Source organism: Lottia gigantea (assembly GCF_000327385.1).
Source record: "Lottia gigantea unplaced genomic scaffold LOTGIsca_266, whole genome shotgun sequence".
Lineage (NCBI taxonomy): Eukaryota > Metazoa > Mollusca > Gastropoda > Lottiidae > Lottia > Lottia gigantea.
The window spans coordinates 49,730-62,728 of NW_008708829.1; the positions used below are offsets into that span (position 1 = coordinate 49,730).

Here is a 12,999-nt window from a genome sequence, read left to right on the forward strand (position 1 = left end):
TACATGATTATTCATTAGAAACACCAATAATCAAATAGTTTGCTTAATTTGACACTAAAAAACAAGGAGACCCATCTTTAAACGCATAAAAATTGAAGTCTTGTCATTATCTTCAGATCCAATTGTTTCGTATCGTCAAGTCAAACCGAGGAAAATGTTGTCGATATTGTTGAGGTGTATGTTTATATTTGTAATTGGTGATTCTTTTGAGATAATCACTAAAACTTATATCTCTTTCTCAAATGACCAACTGTTTTCAGGATATTATGATAATAGAGTTGAACCCGAACGGTTACGATGTGTACAATCTTGTTATGATGACAACGTATGTTTTGGTGTTGCGTATCATAAAGGGCGTCAGATATGCTATGTTTATCATCAGTTTCCACATTCACCAATAGTAGATGTTGGTATGGTTACGTTTTTACCCGAAGGTAAAGTTTGATATTAAAAACTATTTACACCGTTCTACCTTTCTCCATAACTTCATCTAGCATTAGTAGAACACTGTTACTGAACACGTATCCTAATCTTCAACAGAGGTGCTGAAACTAGAACTGTTTCGTGTTCATAGGCGAAGTACAGTCACTATTTTAATCACCACGTTGAAAGTTAAATCAGGTTGATGAAATAGGCTGGATACATAGAAGCACAAATAAAATTTTAGAGATCTTTTCGTGTATAATTTACGACGTATTTCGGGTTTAGTTTTGCGGTTCAGATCGTTAGTACTTGGTTTATTTATTAATAATGATAATAGTGCAAACGACTTTTTAAATTGTATTAGACTGATGCTCAGAGGATGTATAAAGCTGATCAATGTTACAAGCATCATAAGACAGGAAGTGTCCTTTCAGGTCCCACGTCTGCAGCAACCTCTTTCATGTAAACCAGAGAGTTTACGCAGTTCTTGTTGTCGCTATTGGGTTAGTGCAAATGCCAGAGATCAAAGCGGAGTCGTGATGTAATATATAAAGGATATAAACAAGTGAATAAAGATTCTGTTTATATGATCGTAGAAGATTGCTACTTTCACAAAACAAGAAAAAGTGGGCCATTGTATAAGATAGGGTGTAATATCTGATTTTTCAGATATCTTGTATCGAGTAGAAGTAAAAACAGGAGATGAACCTGCAGCAGAAACAGCTGCAAATATTACTCTGATAATTTATGGTACTCGTGGAGACACAGGCCCTTTACAACTAGACCAATCTCTTGATCATTCTGATCCGTTTCAACGAAACTACACTGATACTTTCATACTTACAGCTCCGGTCATTGGTCAGGTAAGGAAATTAGATAACCATAGAAATAAAGACTGAACATAAAGTATGTTCTACAAAATTTGCAGCAGGGTTTTTCTTCTATCTTATCTTGACCTTGTCTTTCTTAGTGTATAGTGTGTTTATCGTAAAGGTCCAATATTTGACCCAATGTTGGTAAATTTGGGTGCTAATTTTAACTTTCCATAGGAGATTTTGACAGATTGTAGTTAATATTGGAAACGAAAAACATTTCCAGAGCATAATGTTTAATATAAAAAGTATTAAAACTAAATCTTATAGCAGCCTAAGTTAGGAGGTAAAGGATCCAGAATTTGGTTTTGGAACAGTTTTTTCGGATTCAGGATATCTGAAATATGCTAGAAAAATACATTACCGACTGTTACCCAGAAATGCCTCTCACTTGAACGTTTCTCTGAAATCCGACAAGTCTGTAACTATTTGGCTATGATTTAAATTTATTTTAGTTACTAAGTTGTAAACAAATTTTTACACCTAGAAATCTTTGGATTTCTAAGAAAATGGATTTTTTTTTTCATTTTGTTCATATAATATTTTGACAAAATACAATTCATGTTTAAAATTTCTACCATAATAACCTTTCTAGTTCTTGCTGATTGATGTTGTTTTGAATGTTGACAAGGAAACACTCATTGTTAATATCATACATTATTTACTATTACTAGTAGATTATTGACTGTCTGATTTTAGATTGAAAAAATTAAGATAGGACATGACAACTCAGGGATAGGTCCTGGGTGGTACTTAGATACAGTTACTATTGATTTGCCATCTGAAGGTCGACATTATGAGTTTGTGTGTAATCGATGGTTATCTACATTGGACGATGATGGAGCGATTGAAAGAGAACTTCAGCCAACTAGTTCAGAAGGTAATTATTAAAATCAATTTAGATAATGTGAATATCTCAGACATCTCTTTGAAACAGACTAATTAGATGAACTATATAAATAAAAAATACCTATGAAATGCCTTTCCTTAATTCACAAGCTGTAACGAAGAATTGCGGAAAATTGTTATTTTGACTTCAAAACAAATCAAGATCTCCAAAACCGCTTGTCTTATTAGAGGTCAAAACTAATTCTATATCCTTATTGCAAATTTCTGGTCATCTCCTAAGTTGGTGAGCGCCTCGTAATAGAGGTTGAAACTAATTCTAAATTTATATTTTAGAATTAATAAAAGTTGTATATTATAATTATTGAGAGGGAATTGATATTATTTGTTGATGTAGGTTTATGTTAAAGGTAATATATATTAATAAAAGTTGTATATTATAATCATTGAGAGGGAATTGATATTATATTGTTGATGTAGGTTTATGTTAAAGGTAATATAAATTGATAAAAGTTGTATATTATAATTACTGAGAGGGAATTGATATTATATTGTTGATGTAGGTTTATGTTAAAGGTAATATAAATTAATAAAAGTTGTATATTATAATTACTGAGAGGGAATTGATATTATATTGTTGATGTAGATTATGTTAAAGGTAATATAAATTAATAAAAGTTGTATATTATAATTATTGAGAGGGAATTGATATTATATTGTTGATGTAGGTTTATGTTAAAGGTAATATAAATTAATAAAAGTTGTATATTATAATTATTGAGAGGGAATTGATATTATATTGTTGATGTAGGTTTATGTTAAAGGTAATATAAATTAATAAAAGTTGTATATTATAATTATTGAGACGGAATTGATATTATATTGTTGATAAATTAATAAAAGTTGTATATTATAATTATTGAGAGGGAATTGATATTATAATGTTATTGTAGGTTTATGTTAAAGGTAATATAAATAATATAAGTTATATATTATAATTATTGAGAAGGAACTGATATTATATTGTTAGTGTAGGTTTATGTTAAAGGTAATATAAATTAATAAAAGTTGTATATTATAATTATTGAGAGGGAATTGATATTATATTGTTGGTGTAGGTTTATGTTAAAGGTAATATAAATAATATAAGTTATATATTATAATTATTGAGAAGGAATTGATATTATATTGTTGATGTAGGTTTATGTTGAAGGTAATATAAATTAATAAAAGTTGTATATTATAATCATAGAGAGGGAATTGATATGATATTGTTGATGTAGGTTTATGTTAAAGGTAATATAAATTAATAAAAGTTGTATATTATAATCATTGAGAGGGAATTGATATTATATTGTTGATGTAGGTTTATGTTGAAGGTAATATAAATTAATAAAAGTTGTATATTATAATTATTGAGAGGGAATTGATATTATATTGTTGATGTAGGTTTATGTTAAAGGTAATATAAATTAATAAAAGTTGTATATTATAATTATTGTGAGGGAATTGTTATTATATTGTTGATGTAGGTTTATATTGAAGGTAATATAAATTAATAAAAGTTGTATATTATAATTATTGAGAAGGAATTGATATTATATTGTTGATGTAGGTTTATGTTAGAGGTAATATAAATTAATAAAAGTTGTCTATTATAATTATTGAGAGGGAATTGATATTATATTGTTTGTGTAGGTTTTTGATAAAGGTAATATTGTAATATGTAGGTGGAGGTGGTTATTACCAGCATACAAGCAGTATACATTGATATTGTTGGTGTAGGTTTATGTTAAAGGTAATATAAATTAATAAAAATGTATATTATAATTATTGAGAGGGAATTGATATTATATTGTTTGTGTAGGTTTTTGATAAAGGTAATATTGTAATATGTAGGTGGAGGTGGTTATTACCAGCATACAAGCAGTATATTACATCTATATTGTTGGCTCAGTCCAGCTTTACTACATAGTAAACAATAACTAAGAAGGTCACGATGTTGTTCAGGAAAGAAGTATTTAACTTTCATTAACAAAACTATTTCATATAAATTTCCATATTTAGTCATTTAGTCACATCCAGGATTTATCATTATTAGCAGCGGTAGTTTTGGCACAATAACGTTTTAGAGTAAGCTATGTAAAATCGTCCTCACATTACCGACATTCAAGAGTCGTTAAGAAGAAATTCTGTGTGTTTACACAGCAAATGAAGTAATACTGTTTGAGTCGTCGCTCACTTGGACATTTTTAATGTCGTTTAATTTGATTATTATTTTTCAATTCTATGTAACAATTCCCAGATTCAGTTTAAGGCATAATATATGCTAGTAATTTCGCGGGTCTTTACGAAGGTTGTTGTTAGGGTCAGGGTTAGAAGGGCATTAGGTCAGTCGGTTAAAGATTATTACGCCTAATTACATTGTCGTACATACATTGTAAATATTATAGATTAAATGTTGCTTTTGCAAAGTAAAATAAATGTAAATTCTCTGAAAACGTCCGTTTACTCCTGTGTTCTTTCACATTGAGCACTACATTAAATTAAAATTCTTTTCCGTTTCCAGGAAAGCTTTATTTTATGCACATTTTAGTATTGTAAAATGTTAATCACATTGAAATATTCGACCGGACAGGATCCGGACAAGCTCGCTTCCATTCCGTATAGTCGACCTCACGTCTTGATCGCGGAAGCACGGGTAGCGCTTCGCCTATAAATAGAGGCTCGCCGCGCGAAAATTGCAGATTACGTCAACGCTTGGCAGCCATGGACTCATTATCATTATCAGGTAAGGAAGGAGAAAGTTACTCCAGAGAGAGAATAATGCTATTGGTTTAATTCGCTTCATGAAATCGCCATTTTGGTTTTACAAAATTTCGTTCAAAAACCACGTAAGTCCTTAGATGCTGTCGCGTTATCTATTATCACCCTCCTGACCCGATCGCTTATTTCGATGTCAGGGATGTTATATTTAGATTTAAGTTGCAGATTACAACGGAAGGAAGCCAGCTTGATGAAACATTAATTATTGCGGCCATTTTAATAGCTTTTGTATTTTTGTCGTCTTCTCGACGGTGTATGAATTTGTTCTTTATATGGAATATAATGTTATCGTAACTACTGCTCCATTTTGTAGTTTCGTAAGATGATTTAAAATGGAAATTAAACAGTAATATTTGAGAAATCGTCCTTTTGTCTTAATCAAGAGCTTAAGGTGCATGCAAAGCTGTCACTTTTTATGGAAAGAAAGATAATCTGGTTATGCTGAGACCCACAAATGTTCCTCAGTCTTCAGAAGGAAAGGGGCAAATGTATTTTCGCGACGATAAGGAGATCAAGGACTCGGTAGTAGTCAGGGTGAAGGGGTCCTTTCCTATCTGTGTGGAAGACAAGGCGAAACGTTGCATAAAACTTTAACCAGTGATTGTTGTTCCATAAAGCTGTGTCTATATAAAGTACGGATCGGTCTCTAATTTTACTATTTGATTTAGGTCTAGGTTTTGAGAATTAATGCCAGTCCACAATTAATGCATTAGCCTCGGAAGATTAGAGTTATCTCCCATTAATCATGTAGCTGGTGAGTGAAAATTCAAGCCTTCGGAAGTTACCTTTACCTCTACTTTTAAATCAGATCACTAGATATGTCGCTTAACTAGAATAAGGCGCAGACTCGCTCATAGCTGTTGCAAGGTGTTTTATGTAGACATGGTGGGTTCGGGATTAAACTTAGACATACTCTCGAAACACTCTGACAGAAAGAAAAATAGCTGGACTGTATAGACAGGGTGCTTGTCCAAGCTTACAATATATATCTATTTAGAGACTATAAAAATCCATACAAGCATGACAGTTCCGTCAATCAAAAATCTCGTCCAAAGAATTTGAAAAAAAATCGGGAGTAAAGTATAGTAGCTGAATCCTCCACCAGGAGAAATACCACCAGGTGTTTCGATAGAGTAAGAATTGTCTGTTTCGAGAACGACACCCGCTACTAATATAATGGTAAAAATCAGGAGATACAACCAGATCAATTCATGCCTATCATACAAATCTGCCACAATGGAATTCATTTATTTACAACTTCGGCCAAATTATAGATAAACCATTGCGATATACAGAGAATTCAGAAACTCTTATTGAAAAATTCTCCAAGCTTTATCCCTCATTTCGGATTTTCATCAAATTTCTGCAGTGATCATTGTCCTCTGCATTGGCAGTTGTCAGAGACTGCATTCATTTCATAGACAAGTATGGGATTTTGACAGGATAAACTATGACAAATTGAGACAAGCCGTTTTGAACACTGACTGGGATACCCTTGTTGATGAGAATGATATTGATATTTCTACTTTGAATTTTACAGGTGAGCTGAGAAAAATTCCGAACACAATTGTAACTTTTAGACCTAGAGATGAAATTTGGATGAATACCACAATCAGAAACTTGGCTAGGAAAAACAAAAAAGTTCTGGAAAAAAGCTGCCAGATCGAAATCTGAAATTGATTGGCAAAAAATTCAGGACAATCAGAAACCAGTATTTAAAATCAATCAGAAAATATAAATCAAAATTTTATTAATTGGATGATCAAATTACGAGTTCAGAAAACTTCGGCTCAAAAGATTGGTCGCACCTTGCCAACTGACATGAAGAAGGAAAAAAACAGCCGAAGATCACCTCTTGTCCCATGCTTTACTTTTACGAATAAAGCAAATTGTCTGAAAGAAGCAATCATAGTCATAAAGCAATCGCACCTTCGCCGTACAGCTTCCTACATTGTATCTCATGATGTTGACATAGATAGAAGTGGCAGATGTCGCGCTCTAAGCAGATCATGCTTACTCTTTTCGAAACACCTAATGGTACTTTTCTTTGGAGGAGTCCACTACTATCATATATTTTTATTTTTGATTTTGCCATGATTTTGCTATTGTCTTTTATTCCTATTCTTAATCAACATCTGCATTCACTCAACCACATTAAACTAGATCCGCAAGAAGTTAAAGACATTCTTTCATCTCTTGACAATAGTAAAGCAAATGGGTCTGATCAAATAAATGGAAAACTTTTGAAACTATTCAACCTCTCAATGTCATCTAAAACTGTACCTCATATCTGGAAAAGTGCCAATATTACAGCTATCTGAAAAAAGGGTGACCCCTCAAATTGCGGAAATCACAGACCTGTCTCTCTACTTGTTGTTAAAGTTTACAAACAAACTAATTGACATAACACTTTGTTATCAAGCCATTAATCTAGCATGCTGGTTTATGTCACAAATTGGGAGAACTCCTCGACTGGTTTCAAAACTACTTACACGACAAAAAAAAAATGTGTAGTCGTTCATGAAGTCTCCATGGAAGCCAGAACTGTTCAATCTGGCGTACCACAGGGCTCTGTCTTAGGACCACTTCTATTTCTGATCTACATAAATCTAAATTAATTTATGATTAATTTCCCAGCCAACCTTTCTCCTGATATACAACCATAACCGCCATAGGGTAACAGTTTATTATTTATATTTACGTTTTCAAGACATTCTAATTTTGATACCAAAACTTTAGTATGAATTTAAGTAGGGCCTACGTTTCAACGTTTGGAACTACCGACATGATTGTTTACATCAGAGACCAATCTATTTGATACAATGACGTCAATGAATAAGGACGTCATTGATTAGAAATACTACGCCTAATGTTTTCGTGAGGAGGCAATGAAATTTATTGTGATATAAACGCCACACAACAATAGCTAATGTAAATATATTACAATAATGCATGTTATTAAAATGTTCAACTCTGGTCCTAACATCAAAAGTATTTTTTATCAATGCCATAATTAGAATGTACTCGAATTTCTCTCTTTAACGATATGTGACATGCGTGGTTTGCTTTAAAAATTTTAATCATTCAATTTTGATAAATTTCTAAAAAATCTGAATTTTCTGGTTCTAGTGTGAAGTTGAATTACAGATGTTAAACAATTTTGATAACTGATCTGGTTGGTTTAGACTTTTCACACCTCTCCTGTTAGAACAAATTAATCTGATTATTTTTTTTGTGCAAAATTCTTGCATATAAGATTTATAAAATCGCATTTTTCTAGAACTCAAATTACAAAATAATTTCTAATACTTATGAAATATGCTAGTGTTTCTCCTGGAGAGTATCTCTTATAAATCTAAATTAGCAGACAATGTAAATTGAAGAGACAGAAGTCGTAGACAAAGTTTGATGTCGACAAAAGTCATATGATCACATTCCTATCAGAGTGAAAGATCTGATTATCTACGCGCGTTGTTTTGTCAATTGAATAATTAAGAGGTATAGCGTGATGCGGTATTGATTAGTTCTATTATTTTTTTTACAAATTGAGAATATTGAGGTTTCATTTCTGGAGTGTAATTATATAATTGTTTTATTTATCATATTTGTTCACAAACTGTAGACTTAAAAGCACCAGAGTTAACAGCAAACAGTCTAGAAGGTTCGAAATCCATGGGATGAGGCCACGCTCGGAGCTGTTCACGGTTCTAGCATTAATTATATTCTCCGCTCTCTCAATTGTCTTGTCACAGCACAAGATCTAAGATCCAAAATATATCTTAACAAAGGGTGATAAAGTCCATTGTCCTATCAATGGTTACTAATTATATAGCTGGTTACAAGCATGAAAAAGAAGGAATATTTTACAAATGATAATACTAATAAAAATTTTTGATGGAATCTTTTAGGGGACGATAGTGCCTAGAGCCAGAGGCACTTTTTTCAATCAAACATACAAGTTATTGGCTGAATGATAACTACCAATTTCGTTATAGGAATGTAGTGGACCACCATCATATGTGGTGTCTACTAATCCTTACTAGCTTTCAATACACCAAAATGACATTTGTAAAATATTCATTTTGAGTTTTACTCTCGATATGCCATACTTTGGACGACATTTTGATTTACTGAATTGTTTTACTTGTACAGATGTTTATTTTACTAACATTATATGAATAATAGATTTTTATACGAATGAGCGAAAGTATTGTCACAATCCTTTAAGTTAAAATAGCCAATTTGGTGTTTAGGTTTGTCAACGTACCAGTTATATATGTAGGAGTGTATATTATCAAAGGTTTTGTTAAACAAATGATGCGAACGCAACTTACAACACTGTTGCACTTTTGAACTTATGAACGGTGATTTTATTTGCAAACCATACGCAACTGATGATCGGTATTTTGTGAAGGTCTCTTTAGACCACATATCTATCGCTAAAGGGTTTTCTATGTATAACCAAATACAAACCAAATACTATTCAAGCCACGGCCGGTACTTCGTTGAAGTCAGCCCTGTAGCGACTGGTTATCCGTATAGATATTACAGATTCTCTGTAAGTAAACAAATCTGCCTGGACTTGGAAAAAGCACATCAAAAAAGACATTACAACGCATTATACAAACAACTGACCTTCTGGAGAATTTTCCTCGTTGCACATGGCGAAGTCTACATTGATTCCGAGCAGAACACCCCTCTTCATTTCATTTTCTTTCTAAAATTAACCATGATTCATAGTGAGGGCTATCGCAATGATTACAAGAAGAAAAGGGGTACAGTAGGGTAGGGTAATAAGGGCAATATGCAGCGCTTGAATTTAGAGGATGACATGCCAGATATTTGAATTAATAAAATCTTTCAAAGTTCAGTTGACTCCATAAAGACACAACAAGATAAAGAAGATTTTTCACCAAATAGACCAACCTGATAACCATCAACCACCATAACCAACCACAATAATAGTAACATTCTGTAGACCATTAAACAAAGAAAATGTCAAAATAATAGAAAGAATAATATCTTTCGCTTGAGTAAATCGGAACCTATCAAATATTAATTATCCTGCAGTAAACGTCATCAAGTTGATACGCAAATCGAGGTATGGAATCTGGTGTACTGTCAAAGATGATTAGACGATGTATGGAATCTGGTGGACTGTCAAAGATGATTAGACGATGTATGGAATCTGGTGGACTGTCAAAGATGATTAGACGAGGTATGGAATCTGGTGGACTGTCAAAGATATTTAGACGATGTATGGAATCTGGTGTACGGTCAAAGATATTTAGACGAGGTATGGAATCTGGTGGACTGTCAAAGATGATTAGACGAGGTATGGAATCTGGTGTACGTGTCAAAGATATTTAGACGATGTATGGAATCTGGTGTACGGTCAAAGATGATTAGACGAGGTATGGAATCTGGTGGACTGTCAAAGATGATTAGACGATGTATGGAATCTGGTGTACGGTCAAAGATGATTAGACGAGGTATGGAATCTGGTGTACTGTCAAAGATGATTAGACGAGGTATGGAATCTGGTGTACGGTCAAAGATGATTAGACGAGGTATGGAATCTGGTGTACGGTCAAAGATGATTAGATGAGGTATGGAATCTGGTGTACTGTCAAAGATGATTAGACGAGGTATGGAATCTGGTGTACTGCCAAAGATATTTAGACGATGTATGGAATCTGGTGTACTGTCAAAGATATTTAGACGAGGTATGGAATCTGGTGGACTGTCAAAGATGATTAGACGATGTATGGAATCTGGTGTACGGTCAAAGATGATTAGACGAGGTATGGAATCTGGTGGACTGTCAAAGATGATTAGACGAGGTATGGAATCTGGTGTACGGTCAAAGATGATTAGACGAGGTATGGAATCTGGTGTACGGTCAAAGATGATGAGACGAGGTATGGAATCTGGTGGACTGTCAATGATGATTAGACGAGGTATGGAATCAAGTCTTCGGTCAAAGATGATTAGACGAGGTATGGAATCTGGTGGACTGTCAAAGATGATTAGACGGGGTATGGAATCTGGTGTACTGTCAAAGATGATTAGACGAGGTATGGAATCTAGTGTACAGTCAAAAATGATTAGACGAGGTATGGAATCTAGTGTACAGTCAAAAATGATTAGACGAGGTATGGAATCTGGTGTACTGTCAAAAATGATTAGACGAGGTATGGAATCTGGTGGACTGTCAAAGATGATTAGACGAGGTATGGAATCTGGTGGACTGTCAAAGATGATTAGACGATGTATGGAATCTGGGGTACGGTCAAAGATGATTAGAAGAGGTATGGAATCTGGTGGACTGTCAAAGATGATTAGACGATGTATGGAATCTGGTGGACTGTCAATGATGATTAGACGAGGTATGGAATCTGGTGGACTGTCAAAGATGATTAGACGATGTATGGAATCTGGTGTACGGTCAAAGATGATTAGACGAGGTATGGAATCTGGTGGACTGTCAAAGATGATTAGAAGAGGTATGGAATCTGGTGTACGGTCAAAGATGATTAGACGATGTATGGAATCTGGTGGACTGTCAATGATGATTAGACGAAGTTTGGGATGTATTGAATCTGATGATTTGTTTAAACAAAAAAAAAACAATTTGTTTAAACAAAATAATCATTTCGTTTTAACAAAAAAATCAATTCTTTTAAACAAAAAATCAATTCTTTTAAACAAAAAATCAATTCGTTTAAACAAAAAAATCAATTGTCATTATGTTGTCGACTCAATATAAAGTAGCTAACATCACACTATCTATGTTCTCATCTCGATACATGGCAGCTAACAACAGACTATCTATGTTCTCGTCTCGATAAATACCAGCTTACAACAGACTATCTATGTTCTCATCTCGATACATGGCAGCTAACAACAGACTATCTATGGCCTCGTCTCGATATATAGTAGCTAACAACAGACTATCTATGTTTTCGTCTCGATACATGGCAGCTAACAACAGACTATCTATGGCCTCGTCTCGATTTATAGTAGCTAACAACAGACTATCTATCTTTTCGTCTCGATACATGGCAGCTAACAACAGACTATCTATGGCCTCGCCTCGATATAAAGTAGCTAACATTAGACTATCTATGTTCTCGTCTCGATACATGGCAGCTAACAACAGACTATCTATGTTCTCGTCTCGATACATGGCAGCTAACAACAGACTATCTATGTTCTCGTCTCGATAAATACCAGCTTACAACAGACTATCTATGTTCTCGTCTCGATATATAGCAGCTAACAACAGACTATCTATGTTCTCGTCTCGATAAATAGCAACTAACAACAGACTATCTATGTTCTCGCCTCGATAAATAGCAGCTAACAACAGACTATCTATGTTCTCGTCTCGATAAATAGCAGCTAACAACAGACAATCTATGTTCTCGTCTCGATACATACCAGCTTACAACAGACTATCTATGTTGTCGTCTCGATATATAGCAACTAACAACAGACTATCTATGTTGTCGTCTCGATATATAACAGCTAACAACAGACCATCTATGTTCTCGTCTGGATATATAACAACTAACAACAGACTATCAATGTTCTCGTCTGGATATATAACAGCTAACAACAGACTATCAATGTTGTCGTCTCGATATATAACAGCTAACAACAGACTATCTATGTTGTCGTTTCGATATATAACAGCTAACAACAGACTATCTATGTTCTCGTCTCGATACATGGCAGCTAACAACAGACTATCTATGTTCTCGTCTCGATAAATACCAGCTTACAACAGACTATCTATGTTCTCGTCTCGATATATAGCAGCTAACAACAGACTATCTATGTTGTCGTCTCGATAAATAGAACTAACAACAGACTATCTATGTTCTCGTCTCGATAAATAGCAGCTAACAACAGACTATCTATGTTCTCGTCTCGATAAATAGCAGATAACAACAGACAATCTATGTTGTCGTCTCGATACATACCAGCTTACAACAGACTATCTATGTTGTCGTCTCGATATATAGCA

At 33.7% G+C, this 12,999-nt stretch overlaps 1 protein-coding gene across 1 annotated transcript in view; it reads left to right on the top strand.

Moving 5' to 3' along the window:
- The window catches only part of LOTGIDRAFT_144836 (hypothetical protein), a gene marked incomplete at both ends in the record, with an annotated part of 65,091 nt that overhangs the window by 11,388 nt on the left and 40,704 nt on the right, over positions 1 to 12,999 (top strand). The window contains 2 exons of the mRNA XM_009056169.1: positions 1,093 to 1,274; positions 1,995 to 2,095. Coding sequence (XP_009054417.1) covers positions 1,093 to 1,274; positions 1,995 to 2,095 — 283 coding nt within the window. The remainder of the gene's footprint in view (positions 1 to 1,092; positions 1,275 to 1,994; positions 2,096 to 12,999) is intronic.